The sequence below is a fragment of the Molothrus aeneus genome, chromosome 3, assembly GCF_037042795.1.
Source record: "Molothrus aeneus isolate 106 chromosome 3, BPBGC_Maene_1.0, whole genome shotgun sequence".
Taxonomy (NCBI): domain Eukaryota; kingdom Metazoa; phylum Chordata; class Aves; order Passeriformes; family Icteridae; genus Molothrus; species Molothrus aeneus.
In genome coordinates, this window is record NC_089648.1 from 54,620,441 (window position 1) to 54,646,440 (window position 26,000).

The 26,000-nt window shown below is 36.8% G+C and overlaps 1 protein-coding gene across 1 annotated transcript in view; it reads left to right on the plus strand.

Annotated features, from left to right (window-relative positions):
• SYNE1 (spectrin repeat containing nuclear envelope protein 1) overlaps positions 1–26,000 on the plus strand; it is a 288,590-nt gene that overhangs the window by 159,640 nt on the left and 102,950 nt on the right. Inside the window, exons 68-86 of the mRNA XM_066546958.1 lie at positions 321–647; positions 1,765–1,917; positions 3,225–3,392; positions 4,579–4,755; positions 5,585–5,731; positions 6,786–6,911; positions 8,375–8,551; positions 10,230–10,495; positions 11,300–13,460; positions 13,637–13,974; positions 14,649–14,793; positions 15,797–16,015; positions 16,882–17,144; positions 18,735–18,900; positions 19,208–19,363; positions 19,559–19,711; positions 22,075–22,257; positions 23,731–23,868; positions 25,130–25,315. Of these exons, the coding sequence (XP_066403055.1) occupies positions 321–647; positions 1,765–1,917; positions 3,225–3,392; positions 4,579–4,755; positions 5,585–5,731; positions 6,786–6,911; positions 8,375–8,551; positions 10,230–10,495; positions 11,300–13,460; positions 13,637–13,974; positions 14,649–14,793; positions 15,797–16,015; positions 16,882–17,144; positions 18,735–18,900; positions 19,208–19,363; positions 19,559–19,711; positions 22,075–22,257; positions 23,731–23,868; positions 25,130–25,315 (5,649 nt within the window). The remainder of the gene's footprint in view (positions 1–320; positions 648–1,764; positions 1,918–3,224; positions 3,393–4,578; positions 4,756–5,584; positions 5,732–6,785; positions 6,912–8,374; positions 8,552–10,229; positions 10,496–11,299; positions 13,461–13,636; positions 13,975–14,648; positions 14,794–15,796; positions 16,016–16,881; positions 17,145–18,734; positions 18,901–19,207; positions 19,364–19,558; positions 19,712–22,074; positions 22,258–23,730; positions 23,869–25,129; positions 25,316–26,000) is intronic.

Consider the following 26,000-nt stretch of genomic DNA (forward strand, 5'->3'; position numbering starts at 1 on the left):
AGTTGTAGATGAGCTTTTCATATGTTCTGCAGCTTAAGCAGCTTAAATGTAATATGCTAAGGTAAAGCTTTCATCTGTTCCAGAATTTGGAGCAGAGATCCTCTCCTGGGAGCCCTCAGCTTTGTTTAAGTTCACAAGCCCAGTGCAGGACAGAAGAATTTGCTTTATCTGCTTCCTTCTAGCTTGACCCATCTTAACTCCAGGCAATTTTGTACTGAAAAGTCCACTCATTTTCCCTAGCAATTCTTTCTGTGTCTGTAGCAAAGTTTAAAAAGGACAAGTTTTCGTACATTTTCTGTTAACCAAGGTTTCCTTCACAGGTGCTATTGAGTGATATGGACATAGGCCACAGTTTACTGAAATCAGCCCGTGAGAAGGGGGAGCGAGCTATAAAATTCATGGAAGAAAATGAAGTTGACCAGTTAAGAAAAGAAATTGGAGATCACATGGAACAGCTTGAAGAGCTGGCTGGCTCTATCAGAAAGGAGCACATGACTTCAGAGAAGTGTCTTCAGCTGGTAAAGGAGTTCTCAGACAAGTATAAGGCCCAGACTCAGTGGGTCATGGAGTACCAAGCCATCTTACATGCTCCTGTGGAGCCAAAGAGTGAACTCTATGAGAAGAAAGCACAATTATCCAAACACAAGGTAAAAAGGGTTATCTCATAATACTACTGAATTTATTTTAATCTAGTGATTCTCAGTAAATCCTCTGATCAGGTATCCAAGTTTCTTCAATAGGTACATGAGATGTTTCTGCTCTGAATGTCCCAATCAGCATCAATGAAAACATGCATGATACCTGCTTCTACAAACCAGACTGAGCCCCTTGATTTGAAATGTGAACGTCCTAAAAAGGCTTCCATAGCTGGAAGTTTCCTGTAATGGAGCAAAATTCTTTTATGAGTACACATATGAGTAATTGCATTGATCTCAACAGAGGTGATTGCAGTTGAAGTGAATATAGAAATCAGTTAGTCTTTCTTAACTTCAGACATTGTCACTGTTTACATTGACTTAATCAGCTTTCTTGTTAAAGCTGGATGCCCCAGCTCAACTGATATCCCAGACAGCTGTATAACCTCCCAAGTTTTTGTCAGGATTTTAATGAAGTGTTTAGGGTTGTTCTCCAGTCACACAAATGAGTAGAAGATGTTTACAAACCTCATTTCTTCTTCTAATGATGTTTTCATAAAATACTCTAGGATTACAGATGTTTCATGAAATGGTACTGCTCCCAGCTGAGGTGGAGTTAACTCTACTCACAGCAGCCCACGTAGTGCTGTGCTTTACATTTGTGGCTGAAAAGATGTTGCTAACAAACCAATGTTTTGGTAATTGCTGAGCAGTACCTACATTGCTTCAAGGCTTTCTTGCTAAAGCTGCCCAGTGCCCCTTACCATCTCATTAAGGGGATGGCTTTGGTGATACTTTCCCACCTATTTTCATAGTTTGTTCCTCTGAACAAATTTTATCCCTAGAACTAGCCACTTCATGCAGATGGACTCCTTTGCTTCACCAGCTCCAGACTGTCAGCCGTGCTACTAGTCACTCTCAAAAGGACATGTTGTTTTTACATGTGTGCATAGTTGTTGTCTCAGGGCAGGGCTGAGAAACAGAATTCTGCCTTGGTAAACGAAGTTCTGCCTGTCTGGAAAGGATGGCATAGACCATGGTAGAAGGCTGTGCATCAGATCAAAGGGAAGTTAGTGAAATACATCTCCAGTGATCAGTAGATGCGTTTTAATTCTTGCTTGCATTGTAGTCCATACAACAGACTGTTCTGTCTCATGAGCCCTCAATAAAGTCAGTGATTGAAAAGGGAGAGGCACTTTGTGATCTGGTGAATGATGTGGCTCTAAAGAACAACATTCAAGACCTTCAGAGCAGTTACCAGGAACTCTGCAGCAAAACTAAGGTAAAAAGGAAGAAACCTCAGGATTCTTCCAATTTGCTGTATTTTTACCCCTCTTTAAGAAATTAACTATTTATTTCATGTTGTCATGTCTGTACAAAGAACCAGCTATCCTTAATTACTCTTGGTGCTTTGTTGGGTTTTTTTTGTTTTCTTTTGGAGGAGGGACAGAAGTGACAGGCAAATTTTGAATATGTAAAAACTACGTAAATAAATCTAACCCAGGGTAGCTGAAATGAATTGAGTGTGGCATGTGTGGTCTTTGTGTTTTGTACCACTAAGGAGGTATGTATCACTGACTATTCTGTGTTATTGTTACTACTTTTAAAAGCATTTATTAGAATTCTAAGTACATTATTTCTTGAAGGGATCGATCCCTTTAGATTATACTCTCTCTTGTTTCTGCTTGATCTCCACAAACACTCTTTAGTTTAGTTGTTGAATAAAAGGCAGTGGAGAAAACAAACTGCAAGATGGATATAATTTAATTCAGCAAGGACATTATTAATTAACACTGATTCATTAGTCCATATGTATGTAGTACTTTGGAAGGTCTAATGCTTCTAAATACATCCTAAAGTATGATTATTCCTAAAGCTTTTAATAGGTTATACTCCTAACAGGGATAAGCTCTGCAAACCATGTTAGTACTTATGTTTGACCTAGGCACCTTTAATTGCTAATCCAGACACCAATAGGAGATTATTTTATTTTTTTCAAGGTTGATTTTTAGTTTAAAGACACACCTCTGATCTGTAGCAAAAAAGTGATGCCCTTTGCATTAGATACAATTTTGGGGGCTGAAGTTTAGAGAAGCTTCCTGAAAAGAATAAATTCTTTTTAAGTCAGTGCATACATTCTTAATTTGCCTACCACAGGCATGAGCAGTATGTACATGCAAAGGCTGTAATCAGCAGACATAGCATTTGGTAGGTCAAGTGCAGTCTTTCAGAGTGTGTAATAACTGTTAGTCAATTCAATGTCAAGTTGATTGTGTTCATTTCTCAAGTGTTTCCCTCAGTCTTCAAAGTATGGTATTTCATCTGGAATGAAAATACTGCTTGGTACCACAGAAGTAATTATTCACAGAAATGTATTCACAGAATAAATGTGTGTTTTGATTTCTTCCTTTACAGTCTATTCATGTAAGCTTTCCTCACAGGAATATAAATTTAGATGATAATTCTTACTATGTTTTCAAGTTCTTGGTGGGTTTTGGCTTGTTTGGGGTTTTTTTAACTCTTGTAAAATCAAATCTTGTAAAAACTCTTGTACCTGAAAAATGAATTTCAGTTATTGTGGACCCGCAGGCATGTGTTGAAACCTTAGAGGTGAGAGTAAAAGAACATGAGGATTACAATAGTGATTTGCAAGAAGGAGAAAAGTGGTTATTACATATGTCCAGCAGATTGGCCAGCCCTGACCTCATGGAAAGCAACAATCTTGAAATAATCACTCAGCAACTAGCTAACCAAAAGGTGGGTTTGCTAGTGATCTTCCTTTGTAAAATAGAATTTTTCTTCTTTGCTTCTCTGCCTCTGCTCCAGAGCTCTAATTATTTGTCATTCCCCTATTTTATTTCTCTTGCTGCTAACTGTGTAAATAAGCATCAGTGTCATTAATGCAGTTAACAAATCTGGCTTGTTGTTAGCAACTTTTCTTGGATGAAACTGCATTTACACAAAGAGCTTTGTTGTACTCTGATCTGAATTCTGTGTCAGATTTTCCCTGAGACTTCCCAGAAAATGAACCACAAAAACTGGACTTTGGTCATTTTACTCCTGAAGTATTTTTTGTTTCAGCATTTCTAAGGTTGAAAAAAAGTACATTGAAAATTTTCTTAGTATGGATCTGCTAACAAGAACTTTAAAAATGTAATCACCACATTGAATGTGGTTGATAAAACAGCAATGGAGATGAAAGTGCAGAAACTAGAGGTACCTCTTTTAGGTTGTTCTAATTCTGGGTTCTTCTATTAGGTTGTAGCTTTTAGTCAAGGTAGTGTTAAGGTTACTGTTAGTGTTAAGGCTACTGTTAGTAGCTTTTAGTCAAGGTAGTGTTAAGGTTACTATTATCTACTATTAGATAATAGTTAGTACTATTATCGTTTAATACCTTCATAGCCAATACTTTCTAGAAGACAAAAGGGAACAAAATCCAACCTACCACTACCTGAAACTGAGATTCCAATGGCAAATATTTAAGTCTTTAAATTATTTGTGATCGGTGTGCTATTCTTTAACTAATCTCCTTAGATAAAAAATTATCTACACCAAGCTCAATGGAAGAACTGTCCACCGTGAAAGAGCTTATGGAATGAGATATGATTCAGCATGAGATTTAATTTGCATTACTAGACACAAGAGAAGCTGGAGAAGCCCTGAAGAGCATACAGCAAATGAAGATTAGGCATAGTCATGGGGTCTAAGCAGAGAATGTGTACACATTATGACAGTGCTACTGCTCTTTCTGTGGGGTATCTGTGTAAAGACTTTTGACAATGACTTTACAATGAACATGGAATCCCACAGCTTGACTATGAGAACACATGTTGTCTGAATTTTTTTTTCCAATCTGAAGATGAAAGTGTTTAAAGGAGGGAGAAAAAAACGTTCTGCGCCACAGCAAGCATATTTCTTCAAAAGCATTTTATCTGTTTCTTAGGCTATCATGGAAGAAATTGCAGGATTTGAAGATCGTTTAAACAACCTTAAGAGTAAAGGTGATTACCTGATCAGTCAATGCTCAGAACATCTTCAAGCAAAATTTAAGCAAAATATACAAAGCCATCTTCAGGGAACAAGGGACAGCTATTCTGCCATATGTAGCACAGCCCAAAGAGTAAGTTTTGTTTCAAAGATTTTTTTAATGCCATTTAAAAATAAAGTGCATTATTATTTCTGTGAGTTATTTCTTTAAATGGTATAAAACTCTTCCTACTGTTTCCATTTTGATTGAACCTCCAGGTTACTGAGCACTTCATCATTCCTGTGCTACAGCTGAATTCCTTGTGATCCAAATGCTGTCTTGCAACCAGCAAAAGTAGTGGCCTGTCAGTTCTGTATATTGCCACATGCTCACTACCTTCATGTTACACTAGCTTCTGAGCAGCTGCAGCAGAAAAAAATAGACCTTTTTCTATTTCAAAAACTAGGGAGCAAATTGCAGTCTTAGTGTTGATAGTTTGCATACATACATTAACAGGTCTCAAGTATGTGCTAGGAAATACTGTCTCTCTCATTAAAACCAGAATAAGAAGGGACAGCTGGGTCATTCTGTTAAACCAATTAGGAGATCAAGCTAGCAGTCAAAGAAATGCCCAAACAAAACCCAAAAAAACCCTAAACAAAACAACCCAAAAACAAACCAAAAATAATCTTCAACAAAATCAATACGAAAATGTTGGATACAGGAAAAAGAGAGCACGTTCTTCATTTGCATCTCTAGTTTTTCTTTTCAGAATCTGTGCATTAAATATTGTGCATCTTCTTCACGTGTTATCAGGGTGCAGTGAGAGTTTAAGGAGCTTTCAGCCCTTGGAACTTTTATGTACAAGGGCTAAAATAATCAACATCTTGATAATTCTATTTTATTGGCAGTTTTGAAGGTAGGAAAAGAGAGACAATGTGATATTTGAAAATGTGATAAACTTACAAAATGTTTTATTTAGGTGTACCAGACTTTGGAACATGAGCTCCAGAAGCATGTTAATCATCAGGATACTCTTCAACAGTGCCAGACTTGGCTGTCTACTGTGCAGTCAGAGCTAAAGCCAACGACTTGGACAGCGTTCAGCCTGGCAGATGCAGTTAAACAGGTAAAAGTTTAGTGCTTGAAAAAGCTCAATTATTCTTAACAAGGTGAGTTCAGATAAGAGATTTAAATGTCTAGAAACTCAACATTTTCTAGCCTTCTCAGAAAGATGTGTAGCCTTAATGTTCATTTCCAACCCCAGAAGGAATACCTGGAATGCAAAATATCTGTAGGTGAAAAATAAAAGAAGGCTTTTACTGGCTCTGCTTAATGCTTAGAAACATGTTATCTGAAAAATGTTGGCTAGTTAGATAAATCAAATATTCCATAGATGTGTTTAACAGAGGGGTTGTGTCTTTCTGCTTGTCCAATTGCCCATCTATCTACTATGTTCCTCATGAGACCTTTTCACACTACCATGGACACAGAGTCAATTATCAAGCAATTAAAACAATTTTTCAGTCTAAGAGCATATAACTGCCTGTAGCCCGCATTGGCCATTAAGAATTTGTTCATTGATTTTTGATTATTCTTAGTGACAATGTATTTTACATTGGAATTGTAGCTTGGCATTAAATTAAACTGGTATGGTGCTAAAAATGCTGGAATTCAGAGCTGTCTCACCCATCATCTCTCTTAACAGAGACCTTGAAATACTAAAGATGGCAGACCTACAAGAGGAGGTAAAGCAGGGTGTGTGTGACACAGTGAGACCAGCACCTTAGTGCCACTAAACTGAATTTCTCATCATCTGTCAGACACTGGAAAATTTTATAGCTGTAGGAACAGGACATAGTTGATAAGCCAGTAAAGCTCTGGTTCCAATTCACATTGGAAAAGTCTGTTACCTTGTTGAGACTGTGTGTTGCTAAGAAGTAAGCTAGCTAATTCATATGTCTCCAAGTACTTTGGTAATTAGGTAATAATAAAGTTTTTAAGCATTATTCCTTTCCATAATTATAACATAGCAACATTACCTAAAAAAAGAATGTATTTCTACATTTAATTTTATGGAAAAAATAAGAAGGCAGAGAAAAAAGACTAAAATGTATGATTGCAATGAAGCAAGATATTATTTCCACAGTCTCAGAATTTATTTTTGAGTTGTCTTCCCTCAGGTTAAACATTTCCGGGCTCTGCAGGAGCAGGCCAATACATATTTGGATCTCCTGTGCTCCATGTGTGATCTGTCAGATGCCACAGTGAAGAGTACAGCAGCAGATATTCAACAAACAAAACAAACGGTACAAGATAACCACAACAACCCACTTCTAATCCTATTTAGAGCTTTAAATGCCTTGATCTGTTCCCTTTTAAAAAGGTCATATTGGGTAATGATTTAAAGAAATTTCATCTTACTTTCATCTTAAGTATTTCTTTAGAGATAGTTAAATAGTTTTCTCTTTCTGCTTCTTTTTTTTTTTAATTATTAAATTCATACATTGCCATCCTGGTACTAATAAAAAGACACACAACTAAGGTTGCTAAAGGTACTTACACAATGTTACAGATGTTGGTCTAAAGCTACGGAAATAAAATTCTGTGGAAGAAAACTTTATTCAAGTTATATTTTCAAAAAAAAATTCAGTCTAATATTCTCTGTATTTTATTACATCTGAGACATATTTTATTGTTATTATTTATTCAAGAATAGACATATGTTCATATTGGCCTATATTAATGGATTACTAATATAATAATCATCAAAACAATAGAAAATATGATGGTTTAGTTAATGAATCAAAGTACATCTTTTTCTGCTTATTAATTTATAGAAGTTTTCCTCAATTTTAAGATTTAAAGTCATTTAATGCTTAGGTTTAAAATAGAACTATAAACTTAAGTTATTGGAAAAGTATTATGAGCATTCCTCTTGTTTTAAACATGAAAAATTTAATCTCTCTTACACAGACACACAACCTAAGTTTTGAAACTACATCTAGCAAGAGTAAAAATCTAATACATACAGTAACAGCATTCCGTACCACAGAAGAGAATTGTACACATCCAAATGACCCATAAAAATATGGCAGTCCAAGAAGTGAATAGCTGAAAAACATCCCAAACATCAGAATAAGACACTCCTTTGACATACAAAGCAGTGAAACACTGCTAAGAAATCACAGATGGTATAGTGCCAAGATACGCTAAGCTGGTTGAGTGTCTAAATCTTAAAGGCGCCCGACTGCTGTATTTAGAGCAAAAGCAGCTGTGTCACTATTGGTGTAAGAGGATTGATGGCTCAGATCTGGTAAGCATTCTTATTGGCATTTCAGAAGAGGCATATAGAAAAAAATAACTGGGCTAAGCATATTAAATTGAACTATTTAGTTGAAACTTTTATGTAGGGTACACTCCAGCAATAGTCTTGGCATGCAGCAGACTAAATTATACAAATAATTTAAGCTTTAACAGAGGACAAAGAACATTGAAATACAAACATTCATAAACTTACTTGCTTCTCTCAAGCATGAATGATTGTTAAATTCTTTTTTGTTGTTGTTTCCACCTATATTTCCTTTGATAGGTACAATTTTTGTGACTTTTGAAGGTTAAGACTCGTTTTGTGAATAATGTTAGCCCCTTCAGAATCTGGTGCAGAAATTGCTTTAGTACAGTATTGTGCTCAGAGGAAGAATGGTATTCATCCTCCATTCTCCAAAAATAGATGAATTAAAGCATTCCTACTCCATTTCTTTTCTTCTAGATTGAGCAACAGATAATGCACTCACAGTATTTGTCTCAAGGTTGGGAAGAGATCAAACAGTTGAAGTCTGAGCTCTGGATATATTTCCAGGATGCGGATCAACAAGTACAGAATTTAAAAAGGAGACGGGCAGAGTTGGAGCTAAATATTGCCCAGAATATGGTACTCCAGGTTAAGGTAAGGAGTCTTCGGGTTAAGAATAGAAGGTAAGGAAGAAGTTCGTCCTGTGGCTGATATTTTTTTATGATTTATATTATATGCATGTACTGGATACAATGACTAACATGCTCTAAACAAGAGCAGAGAACATAGAGGAAAGAGTGTTTCCTTGTCGATGCTGCAGGGTGATTTGGAGAGGAGAAAACTGTACTTCAGTATTTTTCTGGCTTTGTTTTTTTAATAATAGACAACTGTCAGCCTCCTGATCTGATTTGCATTTGCTTTTAGACTAGACTAAATGCTGATCACAGTGGACCTGAAGATAAGATTTACAAATTGTGCTTGCTAAATTCTTTTTCTAAATAGTTTAGAAGTATTTCAAAATAAGTAAATGAAACTATTTGATATTGCTGATCTCTAAGAAGAGGTATGATAGAAACACAATTTAATTAATGAGACAAATACCTTCATATCTTCTCTCATTCATTCCAAAAGAGACATTTTATGACCATTCTGTACACATCAGTTACTGCACATACTAATAAATTTACAAAAAGATAATTAATAAATGATTAAATATGTGGGTTTTGCATTTTTGGTCTAGACTTTGCTTGTATTATTTTTCTGATGTGCCAAGAGTTAGGTGAAAAGTCAACAGTATTTCCTCTCCGTTTCTGTTCTACTCACACTTTGGAGCAAAGTCAAAGCCTTTGAAGATGCCTCAGCACAATCTGGACTGAAAGCTGTTATACCAGCTATCATGAGAATCCAAGAAGAAGAAGGAGTCTCTATTTCTTCACTCTTTCAGTCAGTAACTTTGGATTATAATGAAAGGGAGACACCCACTGTACTGTTAGATGTGGCACAAGGTGTTTTCTTCCTAATCATTTCCCCTGGTAAAGGAAGATGCCTAGCTCCATTTGAAGCTGTCATGAAGAGGAATGAGGCAGAGCTGGAGATGGGTGTGCTTGTTTAGTTATAGTTACTGGAACTAGAATGTAGAAAAAGATTATATTTACCTTAGTGTGTAAGGGCTGAAAACTATTTGGTTAGTTTTAGTTGCCAGTATATTGTGTATTCTTTTTGGGATCTCTCTGACTTCTTATTTGGTAAGACATGTATGCAGGTGAACTCCTTCAGTTACTAGCTATTAATCATACCTAGGTAATCCATGGTTTTGTTTCAATAGTGACAGTGGTAATGGTTGCTGTTACAGAAGTAGGAACAATACAGGTTACGGATATGGAGTCTCACTGACTCATGGACTCTGCTTCCTATTTTTAGTCTCTAATGAAAAAGGAAAAAAAAATAAGTGAGTAATAGTGCTGGTAAAATGAATTACTCTTGTGAGATTCAAGACTACCTTGCATGTTTTAGTGTGTGGTGGGGGCTGTGCTAGTCCAGAAGCCTGGACAACAGGATGTGACTTGATCACGAGTTCTGTTTTTATCACTGGCACTTGGAAACTCCTCTGGCTTGCTTTAGCATCTATTACCAACTTGTCTTCACGTAAGAGGATGGGGAGGAGGGTTTGGAGAGGAGTGAAAGCACTGCTTCCAATTTACATCTTCAGAGCATTTTCCTGAGCAGATAATTAGTTCATATATAATTTATTTATTTCAGAGCTTTTATTTAAGTTACATTTTATAATTTTGAATGCATGTTATTATATTGGGTTTTACTTGTATCATTTCAGGAATTCAGTCAGAAGTTGCAATCTAAACAGTCAGCTCTCACCTCTGTGACTGAGAAAATGAACAAACTAACCCAAGGACAGGAATCACCTGAACACAAGGAAATAGGAGAACTGAGCAACCAGTGGCTGGACCTCTGCATCCAGGCACATAATTTGCTCATGCAGAGGGAGGAGGATCTGCAGAGGACAAGGGATTACCATGATCGCATGAATGTTGTCGAAGTTTTCCTGGAAAAGCTCACAAAAGAGTGGGACAACCTGGCTAGGTAAAAAAGGAGTTGCATCCACAAAGCAAAATGTGCATATGTGCTGAAAGAGCTGTTTACAGAGTGTCTCTAAGTGGAAGCCACTAAAAATCTCTTTTTGCATACTTAATTAAAAGCACACCTCCCTTATTAATTATCAGGCAATTAATCCTTTCTGTTGAGATGAAGAGAGTTTGACAGGTCAGATCTTCAGTTTTTTGTCTTTAAGGCAAGCACTGATTGATCCTGTCTCAGGGTATAGCATTTCCTGATATTTCAAGAATGTTGACTATTTCATTTAAACTCTTTCATTTGTGGTGGTCCATGAATTCATGGTTCATTCAATGGTTCATTTTCACTGCATTATATCTATTTCACTGTGTTATATCTATTAGACTATTATATTAAAGCTTAGTAACTACTCCTAAATATTTGCAGCTGCTTTGCAAAGGATAAGCACACCAGCTGTGAGTAAAATTGTGAGTGTATTGCTGCTCCTGTCACTGCCATGAAACAAGATTCACTCCAACCTCAATACTTGCTGTTCTTCATATGTGCAATATAATCAGTATGGTCTGTATTCATGTAAATGTGTATGGTCAGCCTGATGACCATTCAGCAGATGAAAGGGAAACTAATAAATTTGTGAAGTTTTTAAATTAATATTCAAGGCTGCTGCCTTCAAGTGAATTTGAAAACTGTAAGTCTTTATATCATATTGATTTCAGTATGCAGTGGGCTTATAATTAATCCTGACCTCTTTTAAAAGCCTATGCTGAAATAGCATCTAATAACTCATTTTTGTCCTGTCCTTTTTGATAACAGATCTGATGCTGAAAGTACAAATGTGCACCTTGAAGCTTTGCAAAAACTGGCAATTGCACTACAGGAAAGGAGATTTGCTCTGGAAGATTTGAAAGATCAGAAGCAGAAGATGATAGAACACTTGAATCTTGATGACAAAGAATTAGTAAAGGAGCAATTCAGTCATTTTGAACAACGCTGGACTCAGCTGGAGGACCTTGTCAAACGGAAAATTCAAGTCTCTGTTTCAACCTTAGAAGAGCTCAGCTTGGTGCATTCCAGATTTCAGGAACTAATGGAATGGGCGGAGGAGCAGCAACCTAGTGTCTCAGAGGCTCTTAAACAGAGCCCTCCTCCAGATATGGCTCAGAGTCTTCTCATGGATCATCTTACCATTTGCAGTGAGCTTGAAGCCAAACAGCTTGTTCTGAAGATGCTTGTGAAGGATGCTGACAGGGTGATGACCAACCTAGGGCTCAATGAAAGGCAAGAACTGCAGAAAACAGTGTCTGATGCACAGCACCATGTGGCTTGTCTCAGTGATCTTGTTGGCCAGCGTAGAAAACACCTGAATAAAGCACTGTCTGAAAAGACCCAGTTTCTCATGGCAATCTTTGAGGCTACAAACCAAATTCACCAGCATGAGAAAAAGGTGATGTTTCCAGAACATATTTGTCTTTTGCCAGAAGACGTGAATAAACAGATCAGGACTTGTAAGAATACCCAGGCTAATCTGAAGGCCTTTCAAAATGAGGTCACGGGGTTGTGGGCTCAAGGAAGGGATTTAATGAAAGAAGCAACAAATCAAGAAAAGAGTGAGGTGTTAGGTAAACTGCAAGAACTACAGAATGTGTATGACACTGTTTTACAAAAGTGTAACCAGAGATTGTTAGAACTGGAGAAAAATATTGTTTCCAGGAAATATTTCAAAGAAGATTTGGATAAAGTTTGCCATTGGCTAAAACAAGCTGATATTGTCACATTCCCAGAAGTCAATGTAATGAATTCTAACACTGAGTTATACAGCCAGCTGGCAAAATATCAACAGATCCTTGAGCAATCTCCAGAATATGAAAATTTGCTACTTGCACTGCAAAGAGATGGCCAAGAAATCCTACCATCACTTAATGAAGTGGATCATTCTTATCTAGATGAAAAACTTAACAGTCTCCCTCAGCAATTCAATATTGTCACTGCTCTGGCAAAAGAAAAATTATATAAGGTTCAGGAAGCAATTTATGCCAGAAAAGAGTATGCCTCTTTGATTGAGTTGACGAGTAAAGCTCTGACCGAGCTGGAAGACCAGTTTATTAACATGGACAAAGCTCCAGCTGCTGTTTCAGCCAAAGAAGCTGTGTCACTCCAGCAAGCCTACAGAGATCTCTTAGATGAAGCCACAAGCCTTGCTGCAGCAGTGGATGAACTGAACCAGAAGAAGGAGGCTTTTCGAAGCACTGGCCAGCCCTGGCAGCCAGATGAGATGTTAAAACTTGCCACACTATATCACAAGTTGAAGAGGCAAATAGAACAGAAAATCAACCTGTTGGATGACACAATAGAAGCATGCCAGGAGCATGAGAAGATGTGTATGCAGTTTGAGACACAACTAGAGACAGTGAAAAAGGAGCAGGTTAAGGTGAATGAAGAAACTCTTCCAATAGAAGAAAAGTTGAAAATATATCATTCTCTGGTGGGCAGCTTGCAAGACTCAGGAAGTCTTCTGAAGCGAATAACTGAACATCTAGAAGCCCTTTCTCCTCAGGTTGACTCATCTGCTTATGAGACTACAAATCTCCAAGTTAAGGCTTGGCAAGAGAAGCTGAAGTCTTTGCATTCTGCCATTGTTGACATGGTGATGGAGTGTGAGAACAGACTTGTGCAGAGCATTGACTTCAAGACAGAAATCTGCCGCTCACTCGAATGGTTGAGATGGGTGAAAACAGAACTTAATGGAACATTAAGTTTGGACCTCAAACTGCAAAACATCCAAGAAGAAATCCGAAAGGTTCAGATACATCAGGAAGAAGTGCAGTCAAGCCTCAGAATAATGAATGCCCTGAGCAGTAAAGAGAAAGAGCGCTACATGAAAGCAAAGGAGCTGATACCTGCTGACCTGGAAAACACTCTTGCTGAGCTGGCAGAACTGGATGGTGAAGTTCAAGAAGCTATACATATGAGACAGGTTAGTCCACCCAAACCATCATTAGTTTCTTGGTAACAAAGCTGAAAAATATGGTTCTGTGTCTTGATCTTTACAATCATCACAAAAAGACTAATTTTAGTAAGCCAACTGTCTTGGTTTTTTAAATTACACAGGCTTCTGTGATTTTATGTTTGTGACTCTCCCTTTTATTTCAGGCTACCTTGAATAAAGCATACAACCTCTGCCAAAGGTACTACCAAGTGATGCAGATAGCAAATGACTGGCTGGAAGATGCTCAGGAATTTCTTCAGTTAGCAAGAAATGGTCTAGATGTTGAGAACTCTGAGGAGAATCTAAGGAACCATGTTGAATTTTTCAGCACAGAAAGTCAGTTTAGTGATCACTTGAAAGTGTTACAAGGCCTTGTGTCTGAGATAGAGCCCTTTTTACAAACCACAGCAAGCGAACAGCTGGTGCAGAATGTAGCTGCATTAGAGGAAAAGGCCAAAGGGACACAGCAAGAAGCCAAAACCCAGCAAGAGCGGTTACAAAGGTATAGTTTTTCTTTTTTTTTTTTCTTCTCTTCCTTCATTTTAAGATCACCTTGTTGGTAATGAAAGAAATAATCAGAACATTAGCTGACGTTTTTAAATATTTGTGCTACTTTTGAGAGAAGTGTATATTGGGGATTCAGAGCTCTTGGATTCTGCTTTCTTTTCCGCCCTTGACTGACTAGTTGTGTGATTTTAAAGGAACTCTGGTATAATTATATTAAGCTTGGAACAGCATGGAGAAGAAGAGTAGGGAATAATTGTCCTATATTTCACCTGACAGAAGACGTATGCACAAATAAATGAAATTGAAGCAGTTACTTTGAACTAAAAGGAAATACCTTTTTAACAAACATAACTATGTTTCTTATTATTCCTGAATGTTCTGAATCCCCTAAGTTTTGGTAGGATTAAACCATAACATAGGCAGAGTCAGAGAAAAAGTCCAATGAGGCCTACTAAATGCTCAGCTGTGTTTTCTGTAAGGCATAGCTGAAAATTAGGAGCATATGCTTCTATGTATGCTGTTTTCCAATAATCTTTCTTTTTCTTGGAAAGTACTGTGTAACAGCAAAACTAAGCAGTTGCATTAGAAACTAGGTGCAATAATATTTCTGATTTTCAAATGTTTTTATATAGCATTAAGTTGTTCTTTCTGGAACTGTATTTGTTTTAGGTGTGCTTCTGAGTGGCAGGAGTACCAGATATCAAGGCAGAAGGTGATTGAAGTGATGAATGATGCTGAGAAAAAATTATCTGAATTTTCAGTAGCTAAAGCTGCTTCTTCTCATGAAGCAGAAGAGAAATTGCTAACACATAAGGTAAGGTACTGGTAATTGCATCAAATCCTTCTTTTTCAAGTGAAAATGAATGTATAGTATGTAGGTCCCTACCTGTGATAATATGAATTTGAGTTTTTAAATCTTTACCTGTAGTACTTAACAGTGTCATAACACACCAAGACATGTTTAGTTCTGTGCAAAACACACATTTTATTTGTGGGGTGACCAAGACAGATATCTTTAATCACTTTGCAGCTTGTTGTCTATGTGCCTATGACTGTAGAGAAGTGCAAAGAGTCAGGAGGCTCATAAAAGCCGTGTGTCTGTAAACCCTAAAATTACGTACCCTTCAAGAAAATCAGATCAGTAGAAACATCCATCTTCTTTTGATCATGGAACAAGACAGGAAGAGTTTACTAGGACATGAAGAGTTGGAGTTTAATATTAACTTTTGTTTAGTCTAAAAGCAAGAAATATACCTTAAAAAAAAAAAACAACTTACTTTCTCATGTTTCAGGTACTACTCAGTTGCCTTAATATAGACAGTCAGTGACACTTCAGGCATGCTGCCAGCTGTGTCTTGTGAAATCAAGAATCTCCCCTAAGAGTAATGTCATGTCTGCCAGGTTAATGAAGGTGTCTCAAATCCTTGGGCATTTAAAAAGTTGTTAAAGATTAACAGGACATAAATGTACACTTAAACACCTGAATTGCTTCTTCCATTTTTAGACTGTTTAGAAGTCCGTCTTTGCTATGAGAAAGACTCTGAATGCTTATTTTCATCCCTTTTGAGGGGCTATCAAGAAAGAGAAAAGCTGGTTACACCAGATTTCTGCTGCTTCCAGAAGCTTGCATTTTGGACCAAGCAGCTATAGCTAATATATTGCCTATGAGAAATAAAGTGAGACCTAGCCACCTCACTTGAAATGCAATACCTCCTCTTCATCTGCAGTGGATGGGGGTGGTTCACCTTACCTGCATGTTGAATGCTGATGAGTTGGCTTGTGGAAAAGGAAAACAGTGCTTATTTTTCCTTTTTCAGTCTCTCGTGTCCATAGTGAATTCTTTCCATGAGAACATCACAGCCCTAGAAGAAAAGGCTTCGCAGCTGGAAAAAATCAGCAATGATGCCAGTAAAGCATCTATAAGTAGATCCATGACAACAGTTTGGCAGCGCTGGACACGGCTCAGGAATGTAGCCCAGGAACAAGAGAAAATTTTGGAAGATGCAGTGCAGGAATGGAAGGGTTTTAATGATAAGGTAAATTCTAGTCTTGGTAAATCCTCCCTTATACATAGGTTTTCATTGATTATGCTTGCTGCCTTATTAATCATCTTGCAGTAGAGAAAACTGATAGCAGGAATAACTGATTTTTTTCCTCAGTTCAGAAAAGCACAGCTGTGAAAGATCCAGGTTTAGAATCATTGCCTCCAAAGTTTGGACTGTTCTTCTCAATGCATACAATGTATAGTACATACAGAGTTGTTTTGATTTCTAGTGCTTCTCTAGATTCTTTTCTATTTCCTTTCCTCAGATGTTCTGTTCTAGATTATGTTAACCTCTCCTTTTTTCTTCTCTCTTTTTCTCTTCCTTTTCTCTTTTTTATCTCTTTCTTCTCTCTTTCTTTTTTCTTCTTTTATTTTTCCCTGAAGAATATGAAGTTGCTCCTTTTAAGCGTAACAGTGAGGATAGTGCCTGTCACTGCTCATTGATCATATGTCTCTTCTTTCCCCTTATATCCTGCCTCAATCTTCTTATCTGTCATTGTCCATTATTCATGCCCAGATATCAGGTTCTCTAGGAATGAGGATAAGCATTTTGTTAAATGCATGACTTGTGCCAAATATGGGTGTACCCCAGGGTAGAGCTCTAGTTCCTATGGAAATAAATGTAATAAATGCTAAAGATTATAAGAAGACACCCGTAACTGGACCAGAAAAAAATCCCTTAGCAAGTCCTGATTGCCTGTGAAGTGCAAGGGATCTGGCACAGTAGAGCACAAGCCCTATACCACAACTGTTTTACAAAATCTAAATGTGCAGGACTGGGTCTAGCACCTTTCAGTGTCAGTTTTACTAATTTCTTTTGTAATCTTATTATTGACAAGACTACGTCTCTTTCCATAGATTCGGAAAGCCACCATAGCTATAGATCAGCTACAAGGTCGCCTACCAGAAAGTTCAGTGGAAAAGGCATCCAAGACAGAGCTCCTGGAACTCCTGGATTACCATGGCAGTTTCCTGCTGGAGGTGGACCACCAGCTGTCATCTTTGGGCCTGCTCAAACAGCATGCTGTCAGCATGCTTCAGGATGTGGAAGTAAAGCCTCCATCTCAGAAGGAACTACCAGTTATGCAAGAAATCAAAGCAATGCAAGATCGATGCCACAAGTAAGGAAATATTGTAAAAGATTCAGCAAAAAAATAGTACCTTGCAATTCATTATTAAGAGCTCATAATTTTAATATCATTAACAATTAACATGCCTAAATAAATATTAGCTATTATTTTTTAAATAAGCCTCAGTTTTAATTTAAAATTACTTTTAATTAATCTTGAAATACCTTTTTTGCCATTATTTTTTATTTCCTTCAGAAAGAGTATGTTTTTTAAAATAAGTATTTCTTGCCTTGCATAATAATACTAACTTACATAAAAACTGCATAAACTGCATTAAAATTAAAACTGATTTTAAATACTTCCATTGTTTCTCACATTAACAGTGGTCATTTATCTTTTTGTATCCTCTTTTATTAGTTTATCACTTTGTTTCACTTGTTTGAAGCACTTAGATACTAAAAGTAGGTCCTGTATGACATTTACAGAGGAATGTAGAGCATATGCAAATGAAACATAATTTTTCACCTTGAGGCTATGCAAATGTTTATGCAAATGAAAAATATCTCCCTCTCATGTAGACAACAGGAAGTTTTATGTTAGGTTTTAAGACACATCTCTACCTCATAACTACACTAAGATACCATTAAGTGGATCTCCATGGTTGGAAAACAAGTTAAAATGAGAAATGACCAAATTGTAAACCCTGCACCAAGCCTGTGCAAAGTTTATTGTGTGTGTTTATAAATAATTATAGTAGAATAGCAATCCCTGTAGAAAATTTTACAAATCTGTTTTTCACTTACTTAAAATTGGTTTCTGAGATATAGGGTCTGTGATGACCTCCTGCTCATGTAAATAAGGCATGATTCATATGGGCAAGGTTATGCAAACATAAATGAAATATGGGAATATCAAAGATCCATGTCACATGTATAAGAGCTATGAGTAATCCAATAGAACTTTCACAGAGGTGTCAGTTCTTGAGGAAAGCGCAGGAATTCTGTCTTAGTGGAAGTGTGGAAATAGACCATGTTTAGATACTTGATCCATAACTTAACCTAAGTATTCTGCCAACGCAAATCCCATCAATAGGAGTGGAATCTATCTCATATGATGTGATATCTCAATATCATATCTGCTCTGATATCATATCTGCTCTGTTCCACTCAATAGGAGTGGAATTTATCTCAAATGTAAAATAAATTACATTAATAACGTAATTTATTTTACATTTTAGGTATCAATATCAGAGCAGATTGTCTTGCTCTCTAATTAGTGTAGAGAAATAAACAAGTGTAAGATACAGCTTTTCTGACCTATTTTAGAAGTTTCTTTTGCAATGACAGTGAATAATCCTAGTTCATGCCCTGCAATTGCCTCTACAGACAATCAGGGTATTCTGTGGTGATAAGCTCAGATGGAGGGATCTCTATTGAATACATTAGCATTTTTTCAAAAGAATTGCATGCCTGATGTCCAAACATGTAAAACCAAAGAATGGACATGAAAAAATTTAATTTATTTAAATTTATTTCTCTGGATGTGGTGCTCTTAATCATTATCTTTATTGTTTTGACCAAGCAGTGTTTTTAGACATTGCTTAATTCTTCACAAATAGTTATTGTTTCTTTCTTTCTGAAGTATGCAACAGAAAGTTAAAAAAGGCATGAAGATGGTCAAACAGGAGCTGAAGGAGCGTGAGGAGGTTGAAGCAGAGATTAATACTGTGAAGTCCTGGATCCAGGAAACAAAAGAATATTTATTAAGCCCTGATGCGGAAGTGGACATCCAACTCCAGGAGCTGCAGGTAGGCCACATTTTTCAACTTCTAAATCACAATATTTATCTTCATTTTAATCTGCTAGTGAATGTTAATAGTTTCAAAACCACTACAAATTCAAATTAGACTATATTCATTTAGTAATCCGATATTAATTTAGTAATTGTTTACTAAGACAATATTCATTTAGTAATCATTTGGTAAAATGAGCATTTTAGTAACCCACTAGATAAATTCATAAAGCATGAAGTAGATGACGGACTGTGATATTTTATTTTAAAGATGTTTAAGATGTATTCTCATTGTTCTTAACAATACTTTTTTCTGTCATTAGTCTCTCTTTGGTGAAGTTACTACTCATCGCCAGGCTGTTGAAAAACTGGCTGAACAACAACAGAATAAATACTTGGGGCTTTATACCATTTTGCCTTCTGAACTCTCTCTTCATTTAGCAGATGTTGGACTGGCCCTCGTTACTGTGCAGGATCAGGTAAAGTGCAGTAGATAAGTGCCAGGCAGATCTATAGTCTTCAGGTTTTATAACTTGGAATCCTGCTATGGCCAAACTGTGGCAACACAGAATAGTTTTATTACCTTCATCCTTTGAATTAAAGTTAAATGAAAATTATTTTCTTTTAAGGAGGAGTGATTTCTGATTATTGAATTTAATTCTTATTGTTGACAGATTCAAACCAAAGAAAGAGAAACTCAGCAAATCAAAACATTGAATCAAGAGTTTGATCAGAAAATCCAGGAGATAGCAAATGAACTAAATACCATTCTTTCCAAACTGAAAAAGAAAACAAATGATATAACAAAAGCTAAACTTGAACAGAAGGTAAGACAAGGCTTTCCTTATATGGTTATGCCATAAATTTTTCTGAATTGGGAAGCTCACTTCATATCAAACTGTTGTTTGTGAAGACTTGGAGAACACAGTTTGTTAATGTAGTTCAACAGAAGAGTTATACAGAAATGAGGGTTGACTGAGGAGATTTTTTAAAAGCTATAACAGTCTTTGCAAACTGGCCTACACAAGTAACAGAATTTGAAGGAAGGAGCTGAGTTTTAAAGTCAGATGGACAAAATTTCACAGTTCCTTTTCAGTAATGAGTATGACTCCAATCTGGGAAAGCCAGAGGAACCTTCAGACTGCTCCTTGTTCTTGTCTGTACTGAAAAGATCATTCTTTATTTATGATTATTTGATCATAGAATTTTACTTGTTGTAGCCCATCTCACATTTAGTTCAACAACGAGGTAAAGTACTACTCATGCAATTAAGAGTAGTGCAAAGGGTTCTTAGTTATTTTTGAAGGTTTTCTTAATCTTAGGTGTGTACCACACTCAGGAAAAATCATCTGTACTGAAGTGTAATGGCCAAATTAGGATTACCATATGAGAGTAAGGGATTTTGGGGAGAAGAGAGATGGAAAAGGGGTTGGCTGAGGGTTTGGGGCTTTTTTTTGTTGGTTTGTTATTTTAAGTAGGCAAAGATAAACTTGGCTGAATTGCTGTCTGAAATTAGGCAAAGCATACAAAATAGGAGAAGATTTAGCATGACTGGTATGTCATAAATTACCTGTTTATTTTCAAGATGTTCCAAAGTACTGTTTACTTTACAAGAAGTGTCACTAAACTATATCCCTGGTGTATCTCCTTGATTTCAGTAAGAAAGCAGAAACCCAGTGAAATCTGCTTACTTATGTTGCATAAATTAAAACTCTCTGTCACTGGAGATGAAGTAATGTTCCAACTGCTTTTATGCATTTGGCTGATAGTCTTGAGACTGGGTTGGCTTTGGTTACAGCAGTAAATATTTTTATATTAACATTGAAACAGATTGTGAAAAAATAAAATAAAAATCTGTTTTAAATCCATGTGACTCAAGTCAAATGTATCCTTTCACAAACAGCATATAAATTGTGCATAATATCTGTAGTAAATACATTTGTTTATGCTTGCTGTAATGTGTGCGTCTTTGTATTTAGATAAGCAGTTTAACATCTGTCTTTGTGTCTACATGTAGACAGTTATGTCTCCAAATTTGTGGAATAATACTGACTTATCATGATGATTGATCATATCTTACACTCTGAAGTGTGTCTGCCAGGACAGCCCTAACCTGAAGAGCTTGAAGTCACTTCTTGAAACACCTGTGGCAATGTTGTGAATGATTGCAGTTTAAATTTGTAGAAATAATTGGAGAGAGGCTAGGCTGTTTGTCCAAGCAGTGGGACAAGAGGCAATGGGCAGAAAGTGATGCACAGGAAGTTCCACCTGAGCATGAAGAACTTCTTTACTGTGTAGTGTCTGTGTACTGCAGCAGGTTGCCCAGAGAGGTTGTGGAGTCTCCCTTTACTGGGGATACTCAAGAGCCTTCTGGACACAATCCTGTGCCATGTGCTGTGGGACAACCCTGCTTGAGCAAGGAGGTTGGACCAGATGACCCACTGTGGTCCCTTCCAACCTGACCTGTTCTATGATTCTGTGACTTCTTTTTTTTATTTTTCAAAAACAATGAATTTTTAACACCTTGGATATAAAAAACAAATACAAAAATACCCAGTAGCCTCTTCTCAAGAAACTGTAGCCCCAGAGTATGTTTTGAATCTATGGGAAACTTGAAAAACTTTTTAGGCTTCCTTTTCAAAATAATTGTGACTACGCTAGGAAAAATTGATTTTTAACTGTGTTTCTATTGAAACACTCTAGCACAATCAGACTGCTCCTGCATCAGGATCATGCTATGAAAATACAAGTTTAAAATTAAATTTTTCATAATCCCTTCATGAGTAACTACATTTTTATGAGTTTATAAACTTATATTTTAAGACAGCAATAAAACAAACCCCTTTTCAAATAAACAAAACTCCTTGTCATGGCAGTCTGTGCTGACAATTCGTTTCAGAAACAAACCCAGAAAGATGCCTGAGAACAGTTAATGTCACACTGAAGTGACTCAGTCCTTGGCTACGGCAGGGAAAACGGTTATCCATTCCAACCAGGAAGTCAGAGGAGAAAGACTAATGGCACATACTTAAGAGATGACCAAATATCCTGCTGTTCTGCTTCCCTGCTTAAAAATGGAAAAAACTATGGAGACTTTGGACAGGCTATAAAAGTTGCAAGTTGGACTAGAAATAACCAACCAAAAAGCTACCACTTCCGGGATCACTGATTTTATTGTTTTTCTGCCTAGATCCTTGGTGACGAGTTGGACAGCTGCAATATAAAGCTGTTGGAGTTAGATGCATCAGTCCAGGACTTTGCAGAGCAGAATGTACCCCTGGCTAAGCAGCTGGCTAACAGGATAGGGAAACTCACTGCACTGCACCAGCAGACCATACGGCAGGCTGAGTACAGAGCAGCCAAGCTCAGTCAGGTATGATCTTAAATCCTTTCTGCTGTTTCCTCTCACAACCAGAGGAAGCATGGAAACATCTCATTTTTTATCCTGGAGTTATGCCAAACAGGGCATTCCTTGGCACATCTGCCTATTATTAGTCAGGGTTTGCATCACATTCGAAAGAGACACAGGTCAAATCAGAGAGTAAAATAATTCTCAGATGCTACTTTAACACCCTCTTGCATGAATCACCTGCTGTTTGGTTCCTTTGGTCCCCTAAAAAGATTGTAGATCTCACAAACAGTAGCATGCTGCAAATAGTACCTCACTGTGCTTCTCAGGTTCTCTGTTTTGTCACTCTTACCTATATTTGCAGCATTAAAAGCAAAATTAAAAAAAAAATATTTTGCTTTAGTCCCAATCCATAGAGGTTGAATATAACTTGTACATTCAATAGAAAAGCCTATATAAAATGGCCACAATAATGCATAGTATTTATGCAATATTTTGGTGTTCATAAAGATGGATCTTCTGTGGTTCAAAGTCTCTGAAAATCTTTCTCTTTTTTTTCCTTACTTGTTCTTAGCCCCAAAACCTCCAGCTAAAAGCAAATAAATGGATTTTCTATGGTTCTGCCATCAATACCCCGATAAATTATGAGTTCTCCTTTCTGCATGCATGGATTTGCTTCCAGAAGAAAAATTCAAAATATTCTTTTCAGTTTTCTCTGAAAAATTGTTTTTAAGAAGAGATAGAAAATTATTTTCAAATTAAAAACTCCTTCAAAGGTACTTGGTAAAGAGATTTAACATTAGGATATTTTTGTTCAGCATCAAAAGATCCACTTATCATAACAATGATGGGTATTGGTACTGCTTGCAAATACAGTTTTGTCACCTCGGATTTGATCCATCCTTTATAAGGAGAAAATTCATGAACATCAATGAAATTATTCCTGCTAAAAAGAAAATTGGAGCTTATGAGTATTTTGCTAAATAGAAATTGGGTTCATCAGAAAGCAGAACTTTTGTCCTGTATTTTGAAATTGTGCAACATTTCTTTTTTTGGGAATATGGCAGACTGAATGGACAAAGCGGACTGTAAAAAAAAAAAAAGGTGATTTGGAGGATGTAATGGAAAGAGACATATCAAAATAAGAAATTGAGCCACAAACTGAAAGAGGAGGTATTTTGGAACTTACATATGAGGCTGAAATATGCACAGGGAGTGAACCTTCTAGGGATATATTTGAGCATCAATGGACTCTCACAGTGTGACCTACATTCTTATAGTGCCTTTTTTCCCCCAAAACACATAATCTTACTACTGAAAACATACCTATTTAAACTCCATAAATACATAAGAAAATTACTTATATAATACAGGAAGGAAAAGTTGTTAAAATTATCCTCAGGTTAAAACAGTGAAGGAAATAAAATTAGTTTTTTCATCCTCCCAGAATTGTACAAAATTACATCTTAGGCTTAAGCAAATTTTTCTTTCATCCAGGCTGCTTCACACTTGGAAGAATACAATGAGATGCTGGAGTTCATATTGAAATGGATTGAGAAAGCAAATATCCTAGTGCATGGTAATATAACATGGAATTCTTCCTCTCAGCTTCGTGATCAGTTTAAAGCCTACCAGGTGATTATGTGAGCTATGACATTTAAAAGTCAGTGTATATATGAAGCTATTTTCAAAGCAATGGAGTTCTACTTCCTCCTAAAGGGCTAGATTTCTTTGGCTGTTCTCCCAAGCCTTAAAAATGATTCATTGGCTTTGGACAATTGTTTTGAAAACTGAAATAAAGATATGTTGTAGAATAAAAGCATGTGATTCAAAGTTGATCTCCATGTTATTCAAGTAGTTTGGTTTCATAGAGGCTTTTGGCTGAATAGCGTGTCTGCACACTGTGATTCTATCACACCAAGCACATTATTGCAGCTCATACTGTAAAGCTTTAGTTAATCAAAGACAATTTTCAGTTTGGACTTTTCTTTCTCCATTATGCTAAACTGGAATAGCCTTTGTTCTCTTCTAATGAGTTTTATACCAAATATTCTCAAACTGATATCTAATGGAAGAGTTTCTTCCAATCTCTTCCTGAACATTTCACATCAGAGTAATTTGCTGTCCCTGTAATTGTGCAATTTGTTCTGTGTGTGTCTGTGTGTGGAATGTGTGTGTGAGATCAGTGGACCGTTTTGATGAGGTTGGAGCTTGCCTGGTGTTACATGACTTTGTGAAAAAAATCAAGGCATCATGATAATGTATCACTAATACCAATGTTATATATACATTACTTAATTGTCAGCTGCATTCTTGTACATAAGTGCAGGGTACTATGTCAGTCTTTGTATTCTGAATTGGAGCTTCCAGGCAATTTATCATGAGGAAAGCTGGAGACAGAATTTCTGCTATGGCTTTTTCCCTGCTTCAAAATCTGATGATATGGGCTTAACCAATGCCATCCCACACAATGCCTTGGCAGTGATTTTTTAGGCAGCATTAACAACTCCTACCCTGCTATAGCACTGCACCCAAGTGCTTTCTGCTACTTTCTATTAGGTATATGAGGCTTCCAGGAGAAATCTTCTCCATAGATTGCATATATTATATTTTTACACGCAAGTGTGTGTAGCAAAACAATAAAATTAATGTGTTGGTAAGTAGAGCTGCTGAAGCTTCATTACTTAATCTTTTGTTTCCCAGTCTCTATAAGCTGAAGCACTTCAGCAGATCTTCAGAACAAAGTGCATTGCCTAAGCCTAACAGGAAATCAGTGGAACTTAATCATAGGCTCATGAATGTGTACAGATTAAAGAGTTTGCAGAACAATATACTTAAAAGATATGTGTCATTGAGTCTCAAACCTGACATACAATTTGTCTGTATCTCCATCTAGAGCATTCTTGATGAGTCTGGAGAGATTCATGGTGATCTAGAGGCCATGAGCGAGAGGATTGATTACCTGGCAAGTGTCTACTGTACTGAAGGGATGTCACAGCAAGTGCTGGAACTGGGGCGGCGGACAGAGGAACTGCAGCAAATTATCAAAGTGCAGCTACCAAACCTCCAAGATGCTGCCAAGGTAAATGAAAGCAGGTTTTCTAATGCTAGCTGGCATCTAGGGTGATGTATGCATCATACTACTGTACTGAGATTATTATCAGTGAAGATAATCTGTGGTCTGTACAGGGCATGACTTTGTTGCCTAAAGTCAGGTGTCTCGCAGTGTTTGAGATGCTGCATTCACGTGCTGATTCAGATGGGCACAAGATTTCTGCAGTGCCCTTTCTGGATGAATATATCTGGGGTAATGGTGTGTCTCAATAGCACTGAGCACCTAGGTTTAGATACTTGAGAAATGTATTTGTTGACACTTAGGTTCTGCTATTTCCTTTATTCTTCTCTTAAATGTTCTCTAAATGCTGTTATTTATTAATTTAGATCAGTACTGGACCAAATCAGAATTCCATAGTGTTAGGCCTGCAAAGGAGTGCAATGCAAAGAATGAATATGCTTTTTCAGCTTTATAAAGTATATGCTGCATTTGAGATTGCAGTACTTAAGAAAAATAACTCTGCCTTTGCAATCCCTTTTTCTAGACTGTCATATGACTGGTATTTTTATTTAATATTTTAGACATTTAAAATTAACCGTCAAAACTATGAATTGCTTTTTGCACTGTATGTAAGGTGGATGTACCTGCAAAATCCAGACAGATATAGTGATTTCTATTTTTCCTCTTACTCATCCCTGAATCAAATGTGTTA